General features: G+C 56.6%; 9 protein-coding genes across 9 annotated transcripts; 4 read left to right on the top strand and 5 right to left on the bottom strand.

Annotated features, from left to right (window-relative positions):
* Positions 1–620: 620 nt before the first annotated feature.
* B0I36DRAFT_310402 (beta tubulin) lies at positions 621–3,032 on the bottom strand. The gene is made up of 7 exons (XM_046152246.1): positions 2,918–3,032; positions 2,644–2,667; positions 2,552–2,577; positions 2,371–2,412; positions 2,228–2,282; positions 1,375–2,165; positions 621–1,310 (listed from the first exon to the last, which is right to left on the bottom strand). Exons 1-7 carry the CDS (start codon positions 2,927–2,929, stop codon positions 917–919), a joined length of 1,344 nt encoding a protein of 447 aa, XP_046018351.1. The 5' UTR covers positions 2,930–3,032; the 3' UTR covers positions 621–916.
* A 1,156-nt stretch (positions 3,033–4,188) lies between these two features.
* B0I36DRAFT_232934 (uncharacterized protein) lies at positions 4,189–6,531 on the top strand (the record flags this gene model as incomplete). The annotated part of the gene is made up of 2 exons (XM_046149191.1): positions 4,189–6,304; positions 6,431–6,531. 2 exons carry the CDS (start codon positions 4,189–4,191, stop codon positions 6,529–6,531), a joined length of 2,217 nt encoding a protein of 738 aa, XP_046018350.1.
* Positions 6,532–6,690: 159 nt separating this feature from the next.
* On the bottom strand, positions 6,691–9,888 carry B0I36DRAFT_8323 (Utp14 protein-domain-containing protein). Its single transcript, XM_046163419.1, has 3 exons — positions 9,299–9,888; positions 7,153–9,234; positions 6,691–7,032 (listed from the first exon to the last, which is right to left on the bottom strand). Exons 1-3 carry the CDS (start codon positions 9,797–9,799, stop codon positions 6,850–6,852), a joined length of 2,766 nt encoding a protein of 921 aa, XP_046018349.1. The 5' UTR covers positions 9,800–9,888; the 3' UTR covers positions 6,691–6,849.
* Positions 9,889–10,526: 638 nt separating this feature from the next.
* Positions 10,527–10,995, top strand: B0I36DRAFT_357613 (putative ribosomal protein; the record flags this gene model as incomplete). The annotated part of the gene is made up of 2 exons (XM_046157828.1): positions 10,527–10,712; positions 10,873–10,995. 2 exons carry the CDS (start codon positions 10,527–10,529, stop codon positions 10,993–10,995), a joined length of 309 nt encoding a protein of 102 aa, XP_046018348.1.
* Positions 10,996–11,484: 489 nt separating this feature from the next.
* Positions 11,485–14,782, bottom strand: B0I36DRAFT_8313 (uncharacterized protein). The gene is made up of 3 exons (XM_046163413.1): positions 14,621–14,782; positions 13,495–14,496; positions 11,485–13,427 (listed from the first exon to the last, which is right to left on the bottom strand). Exons 1-3 carry the CDS (start codon positions 14,681–14,683, stop codon positions 11,586–11,588), a joined length of 2,907 nt encoding a protein of 968 aa, XP_046018347.1. The 5' UTR covers positions 14,684–14,782; the 3' UTR covers positions 11,485–11,585.
* Positions 14,783–15,545: 763 nt separating this feature from the next.
* B0I36DRAFT_357611 (Pre-rRNA-processing protein TSR2-domain-containing protein) lies at positions 15,546–16,295 on the top strand (the record flags this gene model as incomplete). Its single annotated transcript, XM_046157827.1, has 2 exons — positions 15,546–15,579; positions 15,649–16,295. 2 exons carry the CDS (start codon positions 15,546–15,548, stop codon positions 16,293–16,295), a joined length of 681 nt encoding a protein of 226 aa, XP_046018346.1.
* Positions 16,296–16,614: 319 nt separating this feature from the next.
* On the bottom strand, positions 16,615–18,107 carry B0I36DRAFT_357610 (uncharacterized protein; the record flags this gene model as incomplete). Its single annotated transcript, XM_046157826.1, has 3 exons — positions 16,615–17,057; positions 17,130–17,832; positions 17,913–18,107. The coding sequence occupies 3 exons, from the start codon at positions 18,105–18,107 to the stop codon at positions 16,615–16,617; spliced, it is 1,341 nt and encodes a 446-aa protein (XP_046018345.1).
* A 471-nt stretch (positions 18,108–18,578) lies between these two features.
* On the bottom strand, positions 18,579–18,842 carry B0I36DRAFT_310395 (uncharacterized protein). The gene has a single exon (XM_046152245.1). It carries the CDS (start codon positions 18,820–18,822, stop codon positions 18,613–18,615), a length of 210 nt encoding a protein of 69 aa, XP_046018344.1. The 5' UTR covers positions 18,823–18,842; the 3' UTR covers positions 18,579–18,612.
* Positions 18,843–21,652: 2,810 nt separating this feature from the next.
* B0I36DRAFT_357609 (transcription factor PAP1-domain-containing protein) lies at positions 21,653–23,598 on the top strand (the record flags this gene model as incomplete). The annotated part of the gene is made up of 3 exons (XM_046157825.1): positions 21,653–22,159; positions 22,217–22,982; positions 23,045–23,598. The coding sequence occupies 3 exons, from the start codon at positions 21,653–21,655 to the stop codon at positions 23,596–23,598; spliced, it is 1,827 nt and encodes a 608-aa protein (XP_046018343.1).
* Positions 23,599–25,048: the final 1,450 nt, after the last annotated feature.

The raw sequence follows: 25,048 nt of genomic DNA, 5'->3' as shown, positions 1-25,048 counted from the left end.
AAATCTCCATAGGCCATGATTCCTTCATGCCACACGCGATACGCCCGTTCTTCTTCTATAAAGCGGTCATCTTACTTGCAGTGGCGCTGAACATTGCACCTGCTTCTCCATCGCGTTGACCCATAAAAGTCTATTATTGCTGGAACCACGACACCAGTACGCTCGAGCACCAAAGTGTCCGGTCGACACTGGAGATAGGTTGCCATGCCCTGAGCCCGTCTTTTGTCCCGTTGTGTCGAAAGTGTAGGTAGGGGGTACATGGAGGCCACCTACGACCACGTGGCAAACCCGTACATGATTCACAAGCACGAGGACTAGGGAGACTTGCTGTCGCCGCTGCCATCCAATGGTCAGTGCTCCATTGCTATCCTACACGACGCCATCAGGATACATTTCAAGCCAACAAACAGGCGACGCGCAACCACGTGCCCCGTCTTTTGAATGCCAAGGAAGCTCGCAACGACCAGTCGTACTTGTCAAGTCTCAGCGAGCAGGCAAACTAATCCCATGCTCTTTAGGGACACTGCCGACGGTTATTTGGGCATCCAGACTACGCTCCGCGAAATTACCCGTGCGTCAAATCAGCCACGATGCAACGTGACATAGGGAGGAATCAGCTGTTGAAAGGCAAATCTTGTCTTCTCATATTACTAGTGGTAAACAATGTCTTCCCTTTTTCTCCAGGCAGACACCGAAAAGAGGTATATCTTAATAAACAACAAAGGCCCTCGCTACACTGGACTAGGAATCAATCGGTCGATTCCATCACTTGAATAGTTCCAAGAGTCTCGAGAGACTCGAGGATATCTTGCAGAATGGAACGATGGCGACAATTTCCGAGACACATCGGTTATTGTCTGGAAGGGACGCGCGCTCTGTTCAATGGTGGGGACGTGAATTAGGCACCCGGCCACATTTACTCCTCCTCCTCAAGAGGAGCCTCGCCCTCATCGTACTCCTCCTCCTCGTCAACGCCAGCATCCTGGTACTGCTGGTACTCGCTGACAAGGTCGTTCATGTTGGACTCGGCCTCAGTGAACTCCATCTCGTCCATACCCTCACCAGTGTACCAATGCAAGAAAGCCTTGCGACGGAACATGGCGGTGAACTGCTCGCCGATGCGCTTGAAGAGCTCCTGGATGGCAGTCGAGTTACCGACAAAGGTCGAGGACATCTTGAGGCCGCGGGGAGGGATCGAGCAGAGGGCGGTCTGCACGTTGTTGGGGATCCACTCGACGAAGTAGGTGGAGTTGCGGCTCTGGACGTTGCGGACCTGGTCCTCAACCTCCTTCATGGCAACCTTACCACGGCTGTGAAGTGGTGTTAGCGAATAATTGCACAGGAGAGTCTGATTGAGTGGCAACTGGAACTTACAAGATGGCAGAGCAGGTGAGGTAGCGACCGTTGCGGAAGTCGGAAGCAGCCATCATGTTCTTGGGGTCGAACATCTGCTGCGTCAACTCGGGAACGGTGACGGCACGGAAGGAGTGGGCGCCACGGCTGGTGAGGGGAGCGAAGCCGACCATGAAGAAGTGAAGACGTGGGAAAGGAACCATGTTGACGGCGAGCTTGCGCAGGTCAGAGTTGAGCTGACCGGGGAAACGCAGGCAGGTGGTGACACCGGACATGACGGCGGAGACAAGGTAGTTCAGGTCGCCGTACGAGGGGTTGGAGAGCTTGAGAGTGCGCATGCAGATGTCGTAGAGAGCCTCGTTGTCAATGCAGAAGGTCTCGTCCGAGTTCTCGACAAGCTGGTGGATGGACAGAGTCGCGTTGTAAGGCTCGACAACGGTGTCGGAGACCTTGGGCGAGGGAACGACCGAGAAGGTGGCCATCATGCGGTCGGGGAACTCCTCGCGGATCTTGGAGATCAGGAGCGTACCCATACCGGCACCAGTACCACCACCAAGGGAGTGGGTGATCTGGAAACCCTGAAGGCAGTCGCAGCCCTCGGCCTCGCGGCGGACGACCTCAAGAACCTGGTCGACGAGCTCGGCACCCTCAGTGTAGTGACCCTTGGCCCAGTTGTTGCCAGCACCGGACTGACCGAAGACGAAGTTGTCGGGGCGGAAGAGCTGGCCGAAGGGGCCAGCACGGACGGCATCCATGGTACCGGGCTCGAGATCGACGAGCACGGCACGAGGGACGTACTTGTTGCCGGCGGCCTGCAGGTACTTTGTGATTAGAGACTGCTTGGTGTACAGATGGACTGGGCGTTGCGAATTACCTCGTTGAAGTAGACGCTCATGCGCTCGAGCTGGAGCTCGGAGGTGCCGTTATAGCTGTTGGCAAAAATGTCAGTATGCTATGTCGTCTCCATTTGTCGCAAGCCGGCGGTGGCTGCAGCGTGTGCATGGTTGTGGTACTTACACGCCATTGCTGTCGAGACCGTGCTCGCTGGAGATGGTCTGCCTGTAGTTGGGATGAAAGGTTAGCCTTTTTGGCCCTCCGATTCCAAGGATTGCCAAATCTTCGAAGCTAGCAATCTGTCGCTTGCGATCGGGATCGTCTTCGTCGTGGATAGCATCGTTCGTGGTCAAGGTGTACGCACCAGAAAGCAGCACCGATTTGGTTACCCTGTGGGAAATTATGTTAGCCCCGCAATCTCCCAGCTCTGGCGATTTGGGGAGCATGATGACTTACGCATTGGCCGGTCTGGAGGTGAACCTATACGCGAGGAAAAAGGTATCGTTAGCTTGTATTCGAGAACAAGACTCCAAGAGCTGGCTGTCGAGCCGCCGCCGTTCAGTCGCGAGCGGGCGTCCTTTTGTTCGTGGCTGTGGCGCCGATAGCTTGAGGGGCATTGCTCCTCAGAGGCATTGGGCTTGGACGCGTTTTATCCAGGGACCTGGGGTTTTCGCTCTGCAGGGTTCGCGGCAGACCGGCGGCAGAGCTCTACCTAGCGAGGAAGACTTACAATCTCACGCATGATGACGGTTTATGGGATCTGTGAGGTAGAGACTCGAGGGACTGGGCGGCTGAGGGAGATGTGATGGAGGAATGGGTGGAGAGGGAAAAAGGTGTGTTTGGTGGCCGACGTTGTTGATTAAAGAGGAGACGGCAGACGGAGCGGTGTGTGCGACGCAGCACCGCAGAGACACGGCACAGGGCGGGTACCGGTACGTACCGGCGGGTGCTGGCAGTACTGTTGCCAGGTGGAGGCGGAGGTGCCAGGTACGTTCAAGTTGGTGCCTGCAGGTGCAGCTGGCTGGACCCCGGAAAGGGGACGGGCCCCGCCCCTCACCTCGCCGCGCGCCCCTCCCCCTGACCTGAGGCCCAGGGCAACCACAGGCGCGAACCGTGTCTGTGACCCTGTCTGCAAGGTGCGGTCGCCCATTGTTCACGGGTGCCAGTCCTGTCAAGCTCGCCCAAGTGGAGCGTTGATAGGGTGCCCAGATGGAGTGCCCCTCTACCGACTTTCCTCCAGCCAATGGCACGCGTGCTCCGCCAATGTTGATTTCCCACTGGCGGGGGTGACCAGGATTGGCTCAGCGCTCTAGTGCTGTTTACAGGTGCTAAACGTTGTCTTTGTACTGTACGGCAGTTCTCTGCAGCTTGGCGCGAGACCTGGCTCTGGAGCTTATCGGACTGGTGCAACTCGTGATCCGTATTCAGGGAAATGTCAGTGATGATAATTTGCATCGAAGTCGAATTCATGTGAGAACGGACGAAGAGACGGATGGTGGTCGCAAAAAGAAGACCCCGCGCGTTTGCCATACTCGGTAGACTAGGCTGGAAGTGTACACATTTTTTCACGCACAGAACTTCGAGGTGCCTCGCGCGTGTGAATTTGATACTATCCGCAGGACCATATTTCGTCTCGCGCTCCAGGTTGCAGTCCAGCAACAGGCAGCAGAATGCTCATCGTTGTGCACGCAGGGTTATTGCCGGCCCGACTGCCAACAGTCGGGTGAGGACATCCTGGATCACATGCAGCGAGCGCCGCCCCTGAAGGCATGCTTTAGTGTACGCTTATCTTATCGGGAGCTGTGCTGCCCAGGCCAAAAGTTGCAGCTCGTTTGCGACGTCACAGCTGTCGCAAGCCTATCGACTACGCCTCAGCGATTCCCGTCTTGCCTGCCCTGACCAGGCCTTCGCGCATGGCACCTTGATGTTTCACAACGGCTGATCGCGATCAAGCCTTCCCAGCTGCCTCGCTGGCGCCTCGCATAGGCCTGAGCACTTCCCATGTCTGCAAAGCGATCCCGTCAAGCCTTCGAAGCCGACGCCCGAGCCGAGCATTCGCCCTACGTCGCCTACGGCACACCTCTCCCACCTCTAGACCCCGAGGTCCGCGACGACGGGTCCTACGTGCCAGTATGGAAGCAGGAAGTGCGCGATGATCAGGGCCGTAAACGCCTCCATGGCGCCTTCACAGGCGGCTGGAGTGCTGGCTACTTCAACACAGTTGGATCTAAAGAAGGATGGACACCCTCGACTTTTGTGTCCTCTCGTTCGAACCGCCACAAGGATGGTGGCACTGAACAGGCTTCGGTCGCGCGTCAGCAGCGGCCCGAGGACTTCATGGACGACGAGGACCTGGCAGATGCTATCGAAGCTCAAAAGATTCAGACAAAAGACTCTTTCGCTGGGCTGGGCACTACGCGGGACGATGGGGTCCGTCGGAGCGCGATGCTGGACCTCTTCCGCGCACAAGGCGACACCATGGGAGCCAAGTTGCTTCGGCGCATGGGCTGGAAGGAGGGCCAGGGCATCGGACCGAAAGTGCGCCGCCGTGCTCGTCTCGACAATTTGACATCCATGGCCGATGACAACGTCGAGATGCACATGTTTGCTCCCGATGATGTTCCCATGGTCGCTTTCCTGAAGAAGCTCGACCATAAAGGCCTGGGGTATGAAGGTGCCGCACGGCTAACGCCTGCAACTTTTGGTTCGGCGAGCCACAAGTCGAATCCCGATGAAAGCTCAGACGATGACGACAGTCATGAGGGGCCTTCTCTTCGGCGGCCAGGAATAACAAGAGATAAAAAGGCGAAGCCTGTCAAGGGCGGATTTGGCCTTGGGGTTCTGAATGATACTGGATCTGATGATGAGGATCCATACGAGATTGGCCCGAAGATTTCATATAATCGCGTGATACGCGGGGAGAAGAAGAAGAGCAAGTTGAAGCCGAATCCTACAGCAAGTGCGGCCTTTGGATCGGCGCCTAAATTCAAGTCACGCAAGAACGCTTTGGCAAGGGCCGGACGGAATCTGCGGAAATGCCATGACGGACGCCTGCCACTCGAAGGATTCGTTTTTGGGCACGAGACAGACGCACTGGCTTCGACCACGGCGGATGTCCTTCGTTACCCTCCGCCCACGATTCCACCGGGCTGGGTGTCAAAGAAGTCCAAGAAGGCCATCAATGAAGCGGCAACCGATTCTTCTGGATTCATTTCCACCGCAGACGCGGCCAAAGCATCCTCGCTTGACCCCAAGTCGCGGGCCGCTCTGCTCGGTGAAGCCCAGCTGCCCGGCAAGTCTGTCTTTGACTTCTTGTCACCCGAGGCTCGCGAACGTCTTGCCGCAGCCTCGGGTAAAGCAAATCTGCCGCCAGCCCTAAGTGAGATCCCCGAGGGCTACGCGTTATCCGAAGAAGAGAAACAGGCACAGCTTCTGCGCCAGATACCACAAATCGACAAGCAGACTGCTGCTGCTGCGCTGGCCCGCGGTGCAGCTGGCTCTGGCCCATATGCGGATAATGAAGCGAAGCGTACTAGATACAGACAGTTTCTCGAGTACTTTGCCGGCTTCACTCCGCAGCTCCCCACACGACCACAGGCCTTCAAGGACCCCGACTGGCTACGCGAGCTCAACGAGTTTTACAGCTGCGCGCGCATTTTCAAGCCCATGACGGGAATGATGGCTTCGCGGTTCACAACAAGCAGCGCGAAACCGCCCATCAACGAGGCTGGCGCAAACGCCGATGGCGAAGCCGGAGAAGAGAAGCAACTGATACATCGCCCACCACCAAGACCTGCAGATCCTGCAGAGGAGGCGGCGAAGATGGGCATGTACGGCCATATGACGCGCTCCTCAGCCGACTTCTACCCAACCAGGCTCCTCTGCAAGCGCTTCAACGTCCGACCGCCAGCACACGTAGTCCCTGACACGGAGGCCGACAGCGGCGCCAACGGTGCGAAAGAGCGCAAAGAGCCGGACTGGGGCTCGCTGGGTGTGGCAAGCCTACCAAACTTTGCGAGCGCTGGAATGTACCAGCAGGGAAGCACTGCATCGCAGTCTGGCGGCGCACAGCTGACTTCCTCGACCGAAGGTCCTGAGGCGGCCGCAGCATCGGCGAGTGCTACAGGTAATGCTGGCAGCAGCAGTGGCATGCCCATGACACTGGACGAGCTGATGGCCGACGCACAGACGCAGGTCACCGGTCAGCACCAACAACCGCAGCCGCCGTCAAAGAAGGAAATAGAGGTCAACGCTGATGTCAACGAAGCTCTGGAGGGTAAACGCGCGGAAGACGACGTGCTGCGGGCGATCTTTGGCGATAGTAGTGATGACGAGGACGACTAGCGCAGATAGACAACTTCACCTAGATACAAGCAGATACCCTTTTCACTTCAATCCTGGTGCTGTTCTTGGCAGCCGTTCGGGAGAACGCAGACAAGCTTGAGTTCATCTGATGTGTGTATCGTTGTATGTCATCATATGTCATGACAGATAGTTGCTATATACATCTAGTGCAATTTCGATATTCAAAGCGGCATGCCAATATTCCACGCGCTATGCATGTCTATACAACACGGCGGCATCTGGCCCAGGGGGACAGCAGGCCACCACAGCCAGCGCACCATACCGGAAATCGACGAAAAGGCAGCGTGTGCTGCCGACTTAGTGCGTAGGCTTGGCCATGGGCGCGATGATACCCTGCTTGACCATGATCCGCGGCTTCGTGGCCTCCTGGAACGTCTCCTTCGTTACCCACTCTTGGCCGACGGGCAGACGCAAGGAGCGCTCGTACTGCGCCTTGTTCTCAAACATGTGCGGGAGCTGTGTGGCGAGATACTTTTCGGTCTGATGAGGTGCGCAGAGAATATGTTAGCGTTGCCGTGTGCATGTCCCTGACGTTTTGGAAAACGGGAAGAGAGGGTATGCGTTAAAATATGAGAGACTGGGTGGAGGGGCACAACTGACCTTCTTGACTCTCTTCTCGTTGATGATTGCGTCCTTGAGCTTCGCGTCCTTGCGCTGGTCCTTGCTCTTGACGCCTTCCTGCTTGACCAGGAACCGGCCCTGGTGGCGCTTCTTCTCACGCGCGCTGACGCCGTCGCCAACCCAGCTGCCCCAGCCGGGAAGCGTGTTATCGACAATCTTGTCATCATCCTCCTCCGCAATGGCCGCCTTCTCGGCCTCAAAGTCGGCCACAACGTCGAGCCCGCCAAAGGCGCGATCAATGAGATCCTGCTCGCGGAACTGCACGGGCATATGGGCCTCGTCATCGTCGTCGTCCGAGGAAACCTCTCCGCGGCCGCCTGTGAGGCCTTTCTTGGCTGTCTTCTTGGCTTCAATGGCTGACTTGTTGGGCTTCGGTGCTGGCACGGAAGGCGCTACTGCGACAGAGTCTGCATTGATCTCGAGGACGTCCGCGCTCGAGCCCACCTTTTTGCCCTTCTGTTTCTTGGCTGGGCCGGTTGTCGCCGCTTGACTCCATGCTCCCGCGGTGACATTGTTGGTTGGCGCACCCATCTTGGCTGAGAATACTGCTGAGCTGTTGGCTGTGGCGATTGTGTCTCGTGCCGCCTGCAGGGCCGAGCCGGCATCTTTGTTCTTGCTCTTGGCGGCCTTGATGAGATTGTCGCTGGGCTTCGCCTTCCCTGTCTGCTGCCCATACTTTTTCCTGCCTATCTCCTCAGGGCCATCGTCGGAATCCTCTCCCTCCTCTCCATCTGAGGCCAGCTCCCGTCGAATCTGGGCAATGGTCTCATCGTTGGCCTTTTTGCGCGCTGCCTCGGCTTTACGCATGAACTGCATGTTCATCAAGGCTGACCTCGGCTGATCGTCATCGTCCTGGTCGAGCGAGTTGAGCTTCTGCAGCAGACGTTTTCGGTCGTCTGCATCTTCCGAGTCTGCCGAGTAGTCTGAGTCATCGTCGTCATCGCTACCAGTCGCCTTGGCCGACTTGCCCTCGATGCGGCGTCTGAGCTCCTCGTCTCGTCGCGCCATGTCGGCGATGCCGACACGGACATCCTCGTCCCAGGCAGCACGGCCCGCCTTGTTGGACATCTTAGCCCACTTGCTCTCCTTGTGCCTCGCACCCATTCTCTCCATTGCTCTCTGGCGGTCGCGGACTTCCCTCTCCTCTTCTGAGTCTATCTCGCCGGCCTCGACCATGGCTTCGTGTGCCTTCATGTCATCACGCTCTCTTTGTTTCCGGTGTACCCGGTGGTAGGCCTTGCTCTTGATCTTGGCGATCCGCTTTGCTTTCTTCTCTTCGCGAGACTTGAGCTCCCTCAACCTCCGCTTTTCGTTGGCGATAGCCTGGCGTTCCTCCTTGGTCAACTTCTCGCCATCAGGCCCTTTCATCTCTTCCTCCTTCGCAGCACTAGGGCCGAGGCCGCTCTCCTCCATAATCGCCAGGATCGTGGACTCCAGCTCGTTTCCTGTGCTCTGAAGGTTGAGAGGCTGAAGCTCGGTATTGTCGTGCCTGGCAAGACCTGTCTCTGTTTGCGGCAAGGGAAAGACGAGGTGCTCGGCGCGACGATTCTGCTTCACGGTCTCTGTCCACCGGTCCAGTGTCTGATTTGTCTTGTCGCGCGCAACCTCACGATCTAGCCTGTCCTGTTGTCTCTTGGCGAGCGGGACTGCGAGCTTCTGCGGCTTGCTGGACTTTTGCTCCTTGCCCATGAGCTTCACCGATTTTTTGAGCTGAGGATCCTTGACTTGTAGGAGACCTAGCTCTTTCAGGCCGATCTTGGGCTTTGTCGTCGCAGCCGGCGCCTCCTCGTCGGTGGCTTTCACGCCTGAGAATTTGGAGACCCAGGCGTTCACGCCAGACTCCGATAGGTCGTCGTCCATATCTTCGTCCTCGGAAGAGACGTCACTGGCGTCACTGGCGTCGCTGTCGTCACTGCTTCCAGATTCGTCTGATGAGGCATCTTCGCCCTCCGGCTGGTCGTCATCGTCTGACATGGACATATCAAGAGCTTGAGCGAGGTCAATTGCGTCAGAGCCTAACGATGCGCCATCTGCGTCTTCGAGTTCTTCGTCGTTGTCATCCTAGTTATAGCAACAAAATCAGTACATGAGCGCTTGTCGATGTTGAGTAAATTGCAGAACCTACGCTTTCGGCCTGCTTTTTGCGGCTGCCCCGGAAGGTATAGTCCTCGAACCGCTCAGCGTCGCTCTCTCCAAAAGCCTCGTCACTGTCAATCTCGGAGTCGTCGTCGTCCGCACCAACACCGATGCGCCACTCGTTCCCGCTGCTGTCGCTGCCGTACTCTACATCCTGCTCCTTGTCCGCGCCGCGGCGCATCTTGCGGGGAGGGCCGTCGTTCGCATCGTCGTCGTCGTCGTCGTCGCCAAAGCCCTCGCCGTCCTCGTCATCATCCTCGTCGGCGTCGTCGCGACTGCGCTTCCCGCGGCTCGACTGGATCTGGGCATCGAGCTCTCTGTTTCGGGGTGTACGCTTCTGGCGGTCGGCGAACTGATCCTCGGCGATGGAGAAGGCGTTGAGCGCGGCCTTTTGCGCACGAGACTTGGATCTGTTCTTGCCCTGCTTGTTCTTGCCGGCGGCGCCGCCTCCGCCCATGAGCGACCTGCCGTGTGCTTGCCTTCCAGGCATCTTGTTGAATTGGGCCTTGCCCGGAGGTATGCGTGCGATTTGCTTCGGAAAAGTGGTCGACTGTTGTCAGGCTTGGTCTCGAGAGTCCGTCGGGTAGATGATCTTGTTGCAGTTGTGCTTGCTCGTGGCTGCGCCCGGGGAATGGGGGATGGTCAAGTCAAGCTGCCGAAGAGACCAGTCTATGCCGTTTGAACTTTACGTAGTGTGGCTCTCTCGGGGACCCAACAACGACGGTATGTCGAGAATGTCGCCAGTGTCTGCGCAGTAGACTTCCACCCACATGCACTTTCAAGAGTGTATGGGGTCTGTCCAGACTTTTTAGCGGGGCACTGTAAAAATGCAGGCCAGCATCCGCCAGCCGAGCAAAGCGGGAAAGAAGGGGACTGCGCGCTATCTTATCAGTCGCAACAGCCAATTGGCGCCGCCGTAGCGGCCTTCTTCCAGCGGCCATGTGCAGCCCAGCAGATCGCCTGGTGGTTTGTTTGTGGGGGAGGTGCCGTTTTGTCGATTCTCAATTGCGCCTCAAGACATCATCGCCGACACACCACGACCGACGCACCCGGCCCATTACACCCAGCCCACAGAAGTGACCAGTTCTCGACACATTTCGCGAAGATCACCAGGCAGCAAAATCGAGCTGCGGCACTTAGCCGGCAAACACAACGAGACCCGCAATCCTCGTCGGCGCGCACACAGAGCCGCCGACGACCACTGTGCCTCGCCCACCATGAGGGCCACCGCCTCGCTCTTCAAAAAGTTCCGCAAGCTGCCGCTCACGACAAAGGATGTCAACAAGGGCTACTACAAGGGAAACCGGACAGGCAGCATGGGTCGCCACACAAAGTACGGTGGATACGTTGTCGACTACTCCAAGGTCCGGACGTACGTCGTGCCTGACCTGACAGACTTCCAGGTACGAGCTTGTTCCTTCCTGTTCGATACTTGGTTTTGGTCTCTAGAGGCGGCTCATTGGAGTGTCCTTGCGCCCCTGCACTGGAGGAGCGCGGCTGTGAATGTGCTCTCAGCGCGGCAGGAATGATGCCTGACGAATTGACTGATATGTCCCCGTATAGTTGACGCCATTCGTAACGGCCAAGATCGAGAACTTACACGGCCGATATGAGGGCTACACAAAGGGCCCGGCGAGTCCAGAGCTGTACCTCGAGCGGTGGAAGTCGGAGAACGGGCTCGATTAAATGCGACATACTTTTCAGATCATGAATTTCCCATCTCGACATTGGCACCGCTAGATTGCGAACGGGTCAGGCATTGGAGATTATGAACCGGTTTCAACTAGAGAGGCCATTACATGTGGCCGGCCCGAAGCCTGGAGACTGGCTACGCTACCTGGTATGGCCGTCCTACGCTTGGAAATAGCCGTCGCAGTGGGTGTGAGTCGGTTCAGACAGGCACGTTACCGCCGTGTAGAGGACGACCTGGTGTTCTTGTAAATCTATGTATACCACGAAAAAAAGAAGATTTCGGACATCCTCCACTGCAGGAATTGTGGCTCGTGAACATCTGGGTTCTTCTATTTGCTCTTGCTGCATTATGTCAAGAAGTCAAACATGTGATTGCGAATTAGTTCATATTATGCTATAGGCTGTTATGTATTGCCTTTTCTTATACTCACTTCTCTCCGCTACGAGACTGCCACAACACGGGATATAAACTACAAGTCTAAGTCACAACTAAGCATACTGGCGTGGCAATCCACTCCCACGTCGAGTAACCAAAACAAAAGAAATATAATGCTGATGTGGTTCGTTCTCCATCGAGCGCAGAATCACTGTGCTCTAGGCAGATCCTCCTGGGCGGTGACAAACGTCTCCAGGGGAGGTCTCTCAGCTGTGCTCGGGACCACAACACCGGCTTGCATGACTGGCACGCCGAAGTACTCGCTGGCAGGTGTTGCGAGGGGCTCGGCGTTTGCCTTGGGAGTCACCCCATCGTCGTCAGCATCCTCGGCCTCATTAGTCAAATCGGTGGACTGTCCAGTGACCGCGGCCACGGGTGTAGTAGCTTCCTCTCTGGAGGCTTGCGCCAGATCAGCAACCTTGCTTTCGTTTGCGGCCGTGGGCGTCTCAGACTCTGTTGCCGCAACCTCGCGAGTTTCTCGCTTGATCGTCTCTGGGTCAGCAACCTCTTCCCTGGCGTCGGCATTGACAGCAGCGACGGCACCAGCACTAGTCTCGAAGTTACCCTGCTCAGCCAGAGGGTCGACCTCGGCATCCTTCAAGGCCTCTGGCGGAGGCAGAGGAGTCATGATGGATTGCCCATCGGCTTGACTCGTCAAGGTAATCATGCTTGCTGTGTCGGCTTCTTTCTTAAGTGTAAAGGGCACTGCGATTCCTCCGACCTTGGGGCGCTTGCCGGTCACTCCGAGTTCGGGCGGCTGGTAGTCTGGCGTCAAAAGACGCCCGTCTCCGTTGGGCTGCTTTGCCGCCTCCGAGTCGACACCATCCGACGCCGTGCCGTCCCTCTCGGCACGTCGCGCGAGCAACGCCGCAGCCGGGGTGTTCTCGTCAACGTCTTCAGCAGCTGCTGCGTGGGTGGCGCCAGTCTGGCTCTCATCTCTGACCATACGCCGTCTTGACTTGCTCCGCTCCATGCGCTTCGAAGACTCTGCTTGCCGTGCGATGTCGCTCGGGGAGCGAGCACCTTCGCCCTCGCGCTTGGTGGCGACCTTGACCTCGGGGTCCTTGTCTGCCTGCTCTTCCCTAATGACGGTCTGCTCGTCGTGTTTCGAGCCCCAAAGAGACCACAAGGCCAGGCCCATGCTCTTCTTCTTCCGCGGCGTCGAGACCTTTTCTCCGGCCCGGCGGCGGGCGGCCATCGAGCTCGGTGGAGGATGCTCTCCCTCGAAGACTTCGTAGCCGGCAACCATCTCCTTGAGCCTCCTCTTGTACACTTTGGCGCTGGCGCTGCCGAATCGGTTGTCCCACTGTCGGCGGGCTTCGAGCCACTTCCGCACGGGACCCTCCTTCACCACGCCAATCGACTCGGGGTCGAGGTTGCACGCTACAATCTCACTCTCAGGCTCCATCTGCATGATGCGGCCGTGCCTGTCCACACGCTGGCGGATCATGTGATCCTGGAATGGTGGTAGAGGGTCTCCGGCCTTCCCAACAGACACTGCAGGCACAAGCGGAGTGCCGTTTCCTGCGCTCAAGCCGGCACCTTGCCTGGCCTTCCTGGCCTCCCTGTCGTCCGTGTCAGACCCCGAGCTCGAAATGACGGAGATGTCGTCGTCGTCGAGGATCTCTATCTCGGTCTTCTGCGCCCTCGCGAGCGCCCAGGCGCCAAACTGTGCCACGGATCGATACATATACTTGGCCGGGCGCGTGAAACTCAGCGTCGGGCCGACGTGGCACATGTCTTCCCACAGCTGGAGCTGGACGTCCGTGGGCTTGAACCTTTGGAGCTGCTCACGCGCGGCGTCGCTCATCAGCGCCTCGGGGGGTGCATACTTTGCCGGGTTGGCGCACTTGTGCGCGAGGTACAGCTGCTCGTCGCGAAGGATCTCTCCGCCTCCAGTCATGATCAGCAGAGGAGGTAGGCCGCCGAGTGTCGTCTGCATGACGGGGCTGACGAGCGGGTGGTTCAGAAGCTCATTGGTCGTGTACATCTGCATCAGAGGGCCTATTAGTATGCAAGAAAAAGGCAGACACGATCGCGATATTGGCCGGACGTACCTGGATCTGGTCCTTGAGTTCAATCTCCTTCCCATCCAGGTTGATCTTGAGGAACGACGGCACCGCGTCATCGTCGACAATCTTTTCGGCGCCCGGATGATCGAGGTTCTGCGTGAGGCGTTTCAGCTCCACGGATGCAGGCTTCATCAGTCTTGTGCGTCCTAGCTCAACCTGCTTGTCGACTTGCTGTTTCAGGAGATTGTACTGGTCTGCGTTCAATGGCGGCCAAGCTGGCGACGGCTTGTGGTGGAACCCGTAGTCAGGGATGTAGTCCATCGGTGCATCTGCTGACAAGCTGGGGAACGAATGCGTGAGATCAACCCAGGGGCTGATGAGGATAGCTCCTGATGGCAATGGGATCCCCTGATCTCGCATAGTGACCAGCATGCTCACAACCATGCCACCACCCGCGGAGTCTCCCGCAAGGATGATGGAGTTGGGGTCCTGGAAAGTGAGGAGGAAGAGGTAGGCTGCGAGGCAGTCCTGCAAGCCACAAGGGAACGGGAACTGAGGAGCAAGGCGATACTCGGGCGCAAACACTCGTGCTTTAAGCTTGCGAGCATGTCTCTGCATTTGGTATCGGTGCTCGCCCACAGAACCAAAGAAGTAGGCGCCTCCGTGAACATAGAGCATGACCCTATTGCTCGGCGTGCCAGATCGCTTGCGCTCGTTGTAGTCGGCCCTCATCTCGATCCACTCGGCGGCGAGCGGCTTGCCCTCGCTCCGCCACTGCCACCAGTTTTTGCCGCCGACTTTGCGGGTGCCGTCCGGTCCCAGCTGCTTGATGAGCGCAGTGGCGGCTTCGTTGAGCTTGTCCTCCGGGATCTCGACGTCCTTGACCCTGACCCATTGGGGATGCGGCACCCATTGCGCGGTGAAGGCCTGGAGGTCCTCGACGGAGTGCTGCGAAGCAAATCGCAGGAATGAGTGGATGAGATGGAGGCCCTCGTCGTAGGAAAGGTGGGCGGTTGGCCGCTGGTGCAATGGCTTGCGGTTAAGGTACTACAAAGGTTCGCAGTCAGCATGTCCGTTCAGAGATATCGGTCTTCAATCCTTGTCGAGTCATAATACGGCTTGTGCGCAGGGATAGGTGCAGGAATCACGCCTCGGGGGTTTGTAAACGTACATGAGAGACAAAGGTGGAAAGGACGGTAGGCGTCACCGCCATCGAGACCGTGGCGGTGTTCATGATGGCCGCTCGATACGTGTTGTGTCAAGGACTGGACGTGCAACGAGACCAGGTCTAGGTATTTGGCTGCGCCTTGTCAGCGCAGCCAGTTGTCAGGCGCAAAAAGGAGGCGATCGCGAAGCCCGACGCGGCACCAGAGCTCCAGCAGGCACAAAGCACAACGCAGAAGCGACTGGCAAGCTCGAAAGACCAACAAGAAATGCTGCGGGAGTCGGACGATGCAAGGGGAGAACGAGATGGAATGTCGGATCGTCGTCGACGCCAAGTGACGCTATGGAAAGCCAATCCGCCAGACGTCGGCACTCGAGTGAAGAAAGCAGCCGTGCCCAACCTCGAACATCGCAAGCCCCCGTGATGTCATCACAGCTGCACTTCGTCGCACAGCTCGACTTAGTGCATGCAGCCCCCCCTGAACTGGACAGCCACTCTAATTACCCCCAGACAAATTGGCCGAGGCTCCGCTCCTCGACGTTATTAGGTGGATAGGGCCTCCTGCAACCAGCCAGGACCGCCCACAGGAGAGAGCATGGACCCGCAGGCCATTTTTAAGGTTTCCCATCTTGTCCCATTTATGCATGCGTTCTTGATGGCGGCAGGTGGTCTCAACTGGCAGAATCTTGGGCCAGCCAACAACCCACCACCCCAAGCAAGCACATGCATGCCCCGATCGGCGCGCCGCAGCTTGGCAAAAAAATGAACATGGTGGGGATGTCACGGCGACTTTTTTTGGATTGCCCCTCCAACACCTGGATTGTTTAAGCGTAGTATCGTGGAGTCAACAACGAACAAAAACCTACCTTTCCTGTATTCCCTGTCCAAGATTTCAGCTCTTGGAAGACAGGTGTACAATTCCTAAGCTACAATGGCGTCGACATCACAGACGGAGCCCTCGCCTGGTAAGCCAAAACGAATCTACGCAGTTCCGCTTCAGATTGCGATGCCATAACTAACAGCACAACCCACAGAGGTCCGGCAAAACAACTTCGAGCAAGGCGTAGCAATCACCCTGCACCTGTGGCCCGCCCTGTCCCTCGCCGTTCAGAACAACTGGGGTGACGGCGACGCCTCCGACAAGCGCGACTGGCTGGCCGGCGTCATCGTCGACATGTTCCCCTCGTTCATCGACCTCGCCAAGAAGCCCGCTTCGACCACAACAACGACAACAAACGCGACCGGCACATCATCCACAGCGGCGACAGGCCAACAGTCATCGTCATCCGCGGCGGCCCTGGAGGAGCCATATCTCGAGGACATCGAGACAACACTGCTGCAGGTCATGCTGGACGAGTTCGACGTCAACGTAGATGACGACACCGGGTTCGAGACGGCCGAGACCATCATGCGGGCTCGCGCGCAATGCGCCAAGGGCAACTTTGACGAGGTCAACAACCTGCGGCGGAGGTGGGAGGCCGGCAAGGGCAAGAAGGTTGTCATGCAACAGGCCGCCGACGCGGACCAGGACACGGACTGGGAGAGCGATGACGACGACGAGGACGGAGACAGTGACGTCGACATGGACGAAGCCCCCGCGCTGGCTAAGGCACCAAAGGAGAAGGAGGAGCCCGAGGTCGACGAGGATGGTTTCACAAAGGTCACTCGCAAGAAGAGGTAGACGGTAGACAGGGCCGGCGACAAGATAGATACCCAGGTGAGAAACAAAGATCACAGCGAGGTCCGCATTTACCAAAGCAGATCAAGCCAGTACAATTTGAAGCACCCGGGCACACATGTTTGAAGTGAGATCGGATGTATGCAATACTATCAATATACAGAATCATGAGAACCGCAAGGGAAGGCAGGACTCCGCTCTGCGAACGACCCAGACCAGGCACGGACGTCAAAAAACAAAACGCCGAGTAGAACGCCAAAGAGATTAACGACCAAGTCCATAAGGAGAGGCCTTGTGATGACTACCATGGACTATGCGGTCCTCACTCCCACTCATCATCGTCGCTGTCGTCACCCTTGCGGGAGTCCTTGGGGCTATTGGGGGCGCGGCTAGTCACGCCCGACTGGGCGCCGACCACGTCATAGCTGGTGTCGCTGTCTGGCTGCGACTTCTCGTCGTTCGATTTGCGAGGCTCGGGGCCCTTGGTTTGCTCCTTCTTAGCAGGGGCCGGTGTAGATGTGGCAGACGTGGGCTGAATGGTCGCGGATGAGGCGCTAGAAACCGGCCTGGCTGGCTTCTTCGCAGTGGCCGGAGTAGGAGTCGTCTTAGTGGCGGCTTTGGCAGCTGTCTTGGGTGTCGTTTTGGCTGCGGCATCGTCGTCAGAGTCGTCGTCAGAATCATCCGAGTCGGAATCATCATCATCCGAGTCAGAGTCGTCGTCCGAGTCTTCATCATCCCACTTGACTTCCTCTTCAGCCGAGGCAGCTGCACGCACGATTACAGTGGTTAGTCTCGAATTGCACGACGTTCTCTCGTTCTCATTGTCTCGATACGAACCTTTCAAAAGATCCCGTCTTCGCTCCTCGGCAGCCTCAACGCTGCGGCGGAGGAAGTAGTAACGCTTCCAGAAATCCGCATACGGAACAGTGTCGGGGACCACCTTCTCCATAGTCGCTCGCAGGTCTGGGTACTTGGTAAGATCGGCGCTGATGCTCTCGGTCTTCTTATCAATGTCAAACTCTTTGGCCCAAGTCTTGTAATCTGTGCTGGCAGGAGGGTCCTCGGTAAAGCCTTTCTCAGTCGTGTGGATGACATGCAGCTGTGCATCGAATCTGGAAGTGTGGATGACACGCTTGCCCGACTCGTCCTTGCTTTCAAACCTGGCACCACGAGACGAGTCGTCGGCGGACCCGGGCTGGATTTCAATGCTCTGCTTCACGACGTTGAAGATGTAGCCGCCGAGCTCCATGAGCTTCTCATCGGCGGCGTCCTCCGCCCGCTGGATGTCCTTCCACCTCTTGCTGGCCTCTGCCTGGACCTTGGACAGAAATGTGCTGTCGGATCCCGAAGTGCGGGCAGTGGCGGTCGTAGGGGTCGTCTCGCCGCCATCCCTCTCCGCCGCTGCAGATGTCGATGCTTCCGTCGGGGCTGGAGCAGTGTTTATGGAGAATGCACGGGATCGGAGCGTCGCGATCTGCCTGCTGGCATCTGCACTAAGAGAGACAACCTCTTGCTGAGCTTCTTGGAGCACCGATTGGCCCTGGAAGACGTCGGATGTGTTGTCAGCACGGGATTCAAAAGGGTCCATGTTGAAGTCATGTGTGAAGAAGCTTTCCGTACCTGTTTGACAACATTGCTAACCTGCCCTCCAAACCAGCTGCCCCATGAGCTGGTGGTGAAGGCCCGATATACGTCCTGGACCTCGTCGTTGAGGGTAGGCCGTCTCTCGGGGGACTTGGATGTCGACGCCTGTTGTCCGTCTTTCTGGTCCTCTGGGAGCGCCTCTTTGGCGATGTTGTCGTAGGCGAGATCCATGATGCCGTGGTGTCGATGGTTGGACGAACGAGGCCACGCGAGTGAGGGGGGCGTCTGTCGTAATGTATATGCGGGGATCTGCCGATAGGTGTACTCGGAGACTTGCAGATGCAGGGAGCTGCGCAGATAGGTCGTAGTATATGACGATAAACGAGGTAATGTGCTCGAGGCCAGCGGTACGGCTTCGCTGCCTCTTGGGGTCAATAGAGCTGGAGGTCGAGTGCCGTGCCCCTGGATGCTTGACGGTGTGTGCTTGTGCACGAGCACTCGTGCCCGGTGTGTGGCCGCCCCTCAGTTGGACCACTTGCGGGCGGCATGCCAGCACCGAGGGGACACGAAATGTGGGGATGCGCTGGCTTAGTCCGGCGGAAGGAGAGTGGGGCCGTCCATGGGCTGCGAACGGCCTAATGTGGAGGGCCTGCCTGCCTGCAAGTGTGCAACAGCAAAATAGTAGCTGTGCAAAAAGCTTCTACGAGACCTGTATCTCGTAGGTAGCTGGAGTCAGTCAGGGTTTTCTGGCGACAAGAGCGCTGGATCGAACCATCCCCCGCTCGTCAAGCCTAGATGTCCGTGGTTGCCCATTGGTGCTTGCAATATAGGGCGGCCGTAGAAACAGCAGTCTGTCGAGCCACGAGCCTCCTTCTGCGAATAGAGAAACATGCGGGACGAAAGTTAAATACAGAGTCCAATCCGGCCGCAGGCTCCAGTGTGGCATCCACCGATGCAATAAGAGAGCTTCTGAAAACCTCCCGGGTTCGGAATAAAATAAGGACGGTAGCGCAGGGCTGACGGAACTGCCTTGTAGGATGATATCCCTTACAGAGACGTGCTAGCCTCATATCTGATCCCGGAGAAAGTCTATGCTTGTAATTCACAGTAATAGGGCAACGAGGGCATCAGTCATGCGACTTCTGTTCCCCGTGAGTTTCCTACATTTCAATATCCACTAAGTGGCTACCGTTCTTTGTCGTCATAGCGAGACAATGTCGAGTTCTCAAAAAATGGACCAACCGCATAATTTGATTGGTGTGTGGGTGCGAAGACTGATGAGACATTTGACATCTCCTAGACCTCTGCACTTGAACCTCTTGAACCTTTGAGATGTACTTGGAGCTTCTCACTCGAGCGCTCAGTTTACATTGTTATGACCTGGCCTGAAGCTTTACTTCAAGGCCCAGAAGTATTGTCACGCAATAGACCTCTACCATTCACATTATTCCAACACTATCGTTGCACCATCACTGTAAAAATAGCTGAGCGGGGGCCTTCAGCAATCTCTCCGGCGGCGGCATGCGGGCACTAGGATCACCTAGCTCCGGTGCAATTACGCGTGACGCAACCCGTGGGAGTCACACCTTCGGCTGGACCCTGAAATCCGACCCGGACAAGGATTGGTATTTTTCATGGTCTCACATTTGGGCCCCGGGAAATCCGTGCCGGCCGGAGGAGGCACATTCGGAAGCATCTGCGCGGATGAATCTGAACTATGAGATCTTAAGCTTCCTTCCAGGGATGTGACCCGCATTGTGAGGATTTCCAAAGATAACGGCCGATTTTTAAAGTATGGAATGTGACAATTGTGACGACATTGCTCTGTCACTAAGCCAAGACTAACACCTGCAGGATTTAAGTGGACATTACTTTTGTCCTTAATACTGAAATGCGAACCATGCCTTTCGCACATGAGAGAATCACATCTGTCAGGATCGGGAATGCAGGACAGATCGCTTCCGGGTGATTCATACCGACCTGAAATTGATGAACGTGTTTTGCCATGTCTTCAGTTGCTGTTCACGATACCGTATGGTTGAGGGACGACTATCAGACAGAAGGAAAGTCGATGCCAGGATTGTGCCTCGAGTTGAGGTGGCATGCGCCTGCTCGCCAGGGGCGTAGGTCCAGACTCTTTATATTGCCACAATCTGCCCAGAGATCTACCGCTTCGTCTCTGATAATCTCCTAAAGCTCAACCCTCAATACCGTTTTGAGCGCCGCATCGCTCGGCTGCTACAAGAATATCAGGGATAGATGCTGCAGGGGACAACCAGGGTGAGCACCGTCCAGACTGATCTGTGTGGCGCGGCTGCTCTCGCAGCGCCTTTTGGGCGGCATGCAAGACCCAGGCTATGCCATGTATGCGGACAGTGCTGCACGCACGATGGACCTCGGGAGGCACGTAAGCACTAGAGACACACACGAGCTCGACGAGGGAAGGGTTTGGCCGCGTAAAGTGGCTGCCCACCAAGGATCTTCGGGGTGGCCTTGTGACGCAGACTAGACCAGCCACGGGGTGGGTGTAGCACGGTTTACTCCGCTATTTCCGCCTCTGCTCGCACTCAGGCCCAGGCACGTTGTCGGGGTCGGAGTTGTCGGTGGCGACGGCTGCTGCAACGCCCTGGCTCGCCTAGGTCTTATCTCGACACCGTGAAACGCCCGTGGTCGACAGCGATTGCAGCATCCCGCACCCAGGTCCGCGGTCCCTGGGCAATGCATTGCCATGCTGCCATCAGAGGGAAGCGGCGTTTGAAACGACCTGGGCAACAGCACCGCACTGTCAGTCGTAGGGCAAAATCAAGCCGACGATCGCGCCCACAGCCATACGGCACACGATGGACGGAGTAGCAGGGGAGGAGGCTCCACGGGGCTGGCGCAATCAGAACTCACCTGGGCTGGAAGGCAACCTGGAAGCATGTGTCTTGGAGGCGCCCCACTGTGAGTGACTGTTCGGCCTTGCCCGCTCATGCAACACAGTCAGGGCCATCTGCAGCTTTAAGCCGCGCAGCTAGCGAGGGATTGCCTGCGGACCGCTCCATTAAAGCGACCAGAGTGCGCAGTTTAAAGTGTGGTGAACACCGACCAGGGAGCTTACAAATCGACAGCAAACCCTCGAGTTCTTCGCCCCTCTCTGCCCTTCCCCCAGTCATCTGTCACTCGCCTCGACATCCTCCGCCTGATCAAAGAGCCTGATTCTCATCCCACGCCCTGGAGGATTCCCTTGCCCAGCCTGCCTGCCTGCCTGCGTATGCCGGCTTGCTGTCTCTCCAGTACCTTCCATTGTATCCTCGATTTGACCAGGTTGAAGCCGTGTGGCTTACAGTCTGCCGGCACTGGCCGACCATCCCCTCACGCCCGGGCCCTTCCCCTCCCTGGACTTTTTCCCAGTGCCTGGAAGAGTCGACCGACCAGCCGGCCAGCCACCCACCCTTGAGCCTCGACAGCACAGCACAACCTTGCGGCCACTCCGTACAAGTGGCAACTTTGTCTTTCGTCATCCGCCTCGAACTTACCGTCAACAACTTCAATCCAGCTTTCTTGTCGTAGTGCCAACCACTCGACCGAGGCAGCTTTGGTCAACCGCTACTCTCGCCAATCTGGCTCGCTCGTCTTGACTGTTGGCATTCCCAACACCCTCCACACCTTGACCAGCCGGGCCGGGTCCCTGTGGTCTCTTCGGCAAAGTGCCTCGCCGCATCTGATCGCTGCCTTCATTCACGCAGTCAGAGACCCTTTCCCATACCTTGTTACGCAAGTAGCACTCCACCAGGATGGCGTCCAGTCACGACAACGGCGCGATTCCCCCTCAATTCATTCTCACGCCACAACAGCAAAACCTGCTGTTCCGTGCCCTGACCTCAAACCAGCCGAGTGTCAATCCATCCTCGACAGTTGGCAACGATCCTCTGTCAATGTCGCCCACCTCATTGCAGAACAGCTCGCCTGCTGGGCAGAGCCTGGTTACACCCAACGCCTTCCAAGAGTCACCTTTCCTGGATTATGATTACGACATTGGCCACGACAACAACTTTGATTTCGATTTCATTGGCGATCAGGCCAAGATGATTGGTGACCTTCCAGGCACAAACACAGCGGCCACCTCCAAAGACAATGAGACCAAGTCTGGCTCATCGGAGCCGGAGACGTCGGATAAGAGGAGTCATCCTGATGATGACGAGGACGCCGACGCGGAGGAGGGTGGCGGTAAGAGGCGCGAGAGCGAGAGCAAGACACAGAAGAAGGCCGGTCGTAAGCCGTTGACCAATGAGCCGACTTCGGTAAGTGTTTTGTGGGATAAGTCGAATTCCGCCAGCACAGCACTGACAGATCCACAGAAGAGGAAGGCTCAGAACAGGGCCGCGCAGCGCGCCTTCCGCGAGCGCAAGGAGAAGCACCTTCAGGACTTAGAAACCAAAGTGGAAGAGCTGGAAAAGGCTTCCAACACCGCCAACAGCGAGAATGCTCAGCTCAAGGCACAGATTGACAAGCTGACCGTTGAGCTTGCCGAGTACAAGAAACGGCTTACACAGGCCAATACCAGCGGGCGATCTGTGTCCGCAGGCAATGCCCGCACTGGCTTTGGTACTCCAGCCGTCCAGAACTTGAGCGATGTGAATTTCCACTTTGAGTTTCCTAAGTTTGGCGGTGTTCAGTCCTCTCCGGACCTCACTGCTGCGAGCCAAAAGGCGCCTACTGGTCGTACTTACCCTTCGCCGTCAATCAGCACGGGCACCCAGAATAGCCCGGCGGCATCATCAAAGGACTATGCGAGCCCAAGCCATCCAAAGAGTCGGAGCTCGTCAGATGCCTTGGCAAAGGACGCGAGTTTCAGATCGTCTCCTGGATTCAACAACAGCCCGTTGTACGATAACCTCTTCGGCACCAATGCTTCCAGGACAAGCCTGGATTCAGCGTCGTTCAGTCTCAATGGTGGCAACACTGCTTCGCCCTCAGCTTCTTCCAACTCCAATGGTGGGCCCAGTTCATCGTGCGGCACGTCACCCGAGCCTTGCACTCAGTCGCCACTGGGCTTCAAACCTTTAGACACTCTGACCACAATTGGGGAGGAGCAGCCAACTCTGACGACGAGTAATCTGAACAGTAAGTGCCATTGGCGTAAATATGATTGACTCCAACATCGTTGAAGCTAACCTTCCATGTAGCCTTTGGCAACATTGACACTTCAGACTTTAATCTCGGCTGGCTATCTCAACAGAATGGTGGCCAGTTTGATCCCCAGCTGTTCAATGACTACCGAGAGCCGCAAGAGAACGTCCTTGCGAACACAGCTTTCGATGACAGCTTCTTCAATGATGCATTCGACATGGATTTCACCACGCCATACAACATCGCGCCAAGTCCCAACTTGCCCAAGAAGAAGAACCTTATCGCCGAGATTGACGCGAGGAAAGAATTCGAGGATACAATCACCGTCACCGGCAGCAATAACGAGAAGCTTCTCACCTGCAGCAACATCTGGTACGATCTCGACGCGGGCAGCAGCCTGGATCTGGGAGCCCAAACTGACAAGCTTGACAGGGAAAAATTGCAAACTTGTCCAAAGGTGCAAAATGGCGACCTGGACCTCGATGGGTTGTGCTCTGACCTTCAAAAGAAGGCAAAGTGCGGTGGCTCTGGCGCCGTTGTCGACGAGCACGATTTCAAGACCATCATGACCAAATACCTTGGACCTGAGGATGCCAAAGCATGCCAGTAGTAGTACAGAAGACGATTTTCCGAGGGAAACCGAGAATGAGTTAGCGAAGCGGGACATGCGTTTGATGGATTGTGGCGAACCTCTTTTGTTTCAGGTTTTCAGGGCAATGAGTGATGGGATTGGGAGATTGAACGAGACCTGCTCTTCAATTTGGCGTTTTCGGTGCCGAGGCTTGGGATTGCCTACGACGGTGTGTACAGTGCTCAAAGGCACGGGAAAAAGCTTGCAGCAATATTGCAGCCAGGAATTGGTGGCTGCGCATTTTCCGGAGCAAACTGATTATGGGCCCGGCGCATAAGATGGTCGATCTGCCCCCCCTCGAGGTTTTATTTATTTTACTCCTACGAAATTTGTGTCTTTTTTTTCATGCAGATCAATTTCACATCACAATCATTTGAGATAGTTCCCGAATCTACATGTTAATTATGGAAACGAACTCGAATCCGAGGATACATTCATTGGCCTGCTATATGCACAGGTATCCTTACTTTATATGGTAGATCTATCGAGGAGTCTGAACAATTGGCACTTTCTGGTGAGGCTTAAGACAGTATTGAGCCCTTGAGTTGCCCACGAGAATCGCAAGTATAGCGCGAGTAGATTCGACGATGATTTGGGAATATCAAACAGGCGACTACAATGAACTGACCCACCGACTTTGACAAGTACGGCCACGTTGGAAAGGATAGAATCCTGTGTATCATGAGGAGAATGCCCGAAGCCTCGATTCAAGTTCTCGCATGCTTTTGACCAATGGCTGGTAGTATTTATTGTAGAGCTTAATCGGTTGCGTATTTCGATTACATTTTGCTGGTCGTTAAGTTGTCCAGAGGGTGCTACCCAGAATGCATTGTTTCTCGAGTGTGAAAGTCAGCTCGTCAGTAGTAGGAGTAATTACTTATTTGACTTGCATAGCCATGGAACTGGCGTACCTGGCCAGCAGTCTCGGTTGTACTATGAATAGGACGATGGGCCGGCACCTGAGCCTGTGGAGAATAGGCAGGCTTTCCCTGGCTCATCTGAAGTACGGCTGCGCGCCGGCTGACGAAACAGCAGCCTGCGGCACGACCGTGTCGCAATGTTTGGAGCGAGGTCAACAGATGGTACGGTACTGGCTGTAGACCGACCATCACCGGCGGCTGCTGAATGGAGCAGGTGTTTGCAACGGCGCGGGGCCCTGCAGCAGAGCGCAGAGCGCAGAGTGCAGGGTCCCGCTGGTTTGGGAACAAAGCGACCCCTTCCTCTGGGCCTGACACCTGCACGATCCATGGCCTCCAACCTCGCGAGCTGAGTTGACCTGAGCAATGGAGCAAAACGCCGTTTCGACTGTGGCAAGAGAAGCGTGCAGGTCCAGACTGTCCCGCTGCGCTGGCGGCGGCCGCTACTCCGGACGCTCTCCATACAAAGCTGGTTTCATGGGCGACAAGGGTTCCTGTCTGGCCCTGCTGGA

The sequence above is a fragment of the Microdochium trichocladiopsis genome (assembly GCF_020744255.1).
Source record: "Microdochium trichocladiopsis strain MPI-CAGE-CH-0230 chromosome Unknown B0I36scaffold_1, whole genome shotgun sequence".
Taxonomy (NCBI): domain Eukaryota; kingdom Fungi; phylum Ascomycota; class Sordariomycetes; order Xylariales; family Microdochiaceae; genus Microdochium; species Microdochium trichocladiopsis.
The sequence above is the reverse complement of the archived record's forward strand: the minus strand, read 5'-3'. Positions and strand labels throughout refer to the sequence as shown.

Coding starts and splice junctions, on each gene's coding strand:
- B0I36DRAFT_310402 (XM_046152246.1), bottom strand. Junction 2,578..2,643: donor ACCTCCAGACCGGCCAATGC/GTAAGTCATCAT, acceptor AATTTCCCACAG/GGTAACCAAATCGGTGCTGC. Junction 2,166..2,227: donor TGAGCGTCTACTTCAACGAG/GTAATTCGCAAC, acceptor AAGTACCTGCAG/GCCGCCGGCAACAAGTACGT.
- B0I36DRAFT_8323 (XM_046163419.1), bottom strand. CDS start 9,799: ATGCCTGGAAGGCAAGCACACGGCAGGTCGCTCATGGGCGGAGGCGGC. Junction 9,235..9,298: donor GCAAAAAGCAGGCCGAAAGC/GTAGGTTCTGCA, acceptor TGCTATAACTAG/GATGACAACGACGAAGAACT. Junction 7,033..7,152: donor ACGAGAAGAGAGTCAAGAAG/GTCAGTTGTGCC, acceptor GCACCTCATCAG/ACCGAAAAGTATCTCGCCAC.
- B0I36DRAFT_8313 (XM_046163413.1), bottom strand. CDS start 14,683: ATGAACACCGCCACGGTCTCGATGGCGGTGACGCCTACCGTCCTTTCC. Junction 14,497..14,620: donor TTTCCACCTTTGTCTCTCAT/GTACGTTTACAA, acceptor GAACCTTTGTAG/TACCTTAACCGCAAGCCATT. Junction 13,428..13,494: donor AACTCAAGGACCAGATCCAG/GTACGTCCGGCC, acceptor CCTCTGATGCAG/ATGTACACGACCAATGAGCT.
- B0I36DRAFT_310395 (XM_046152245.1), bottom strand. CDS start 18,822: ATGCCACACTGGAGCCTGCGGCCGGATTGGACTCTGTATTTAACTTTC.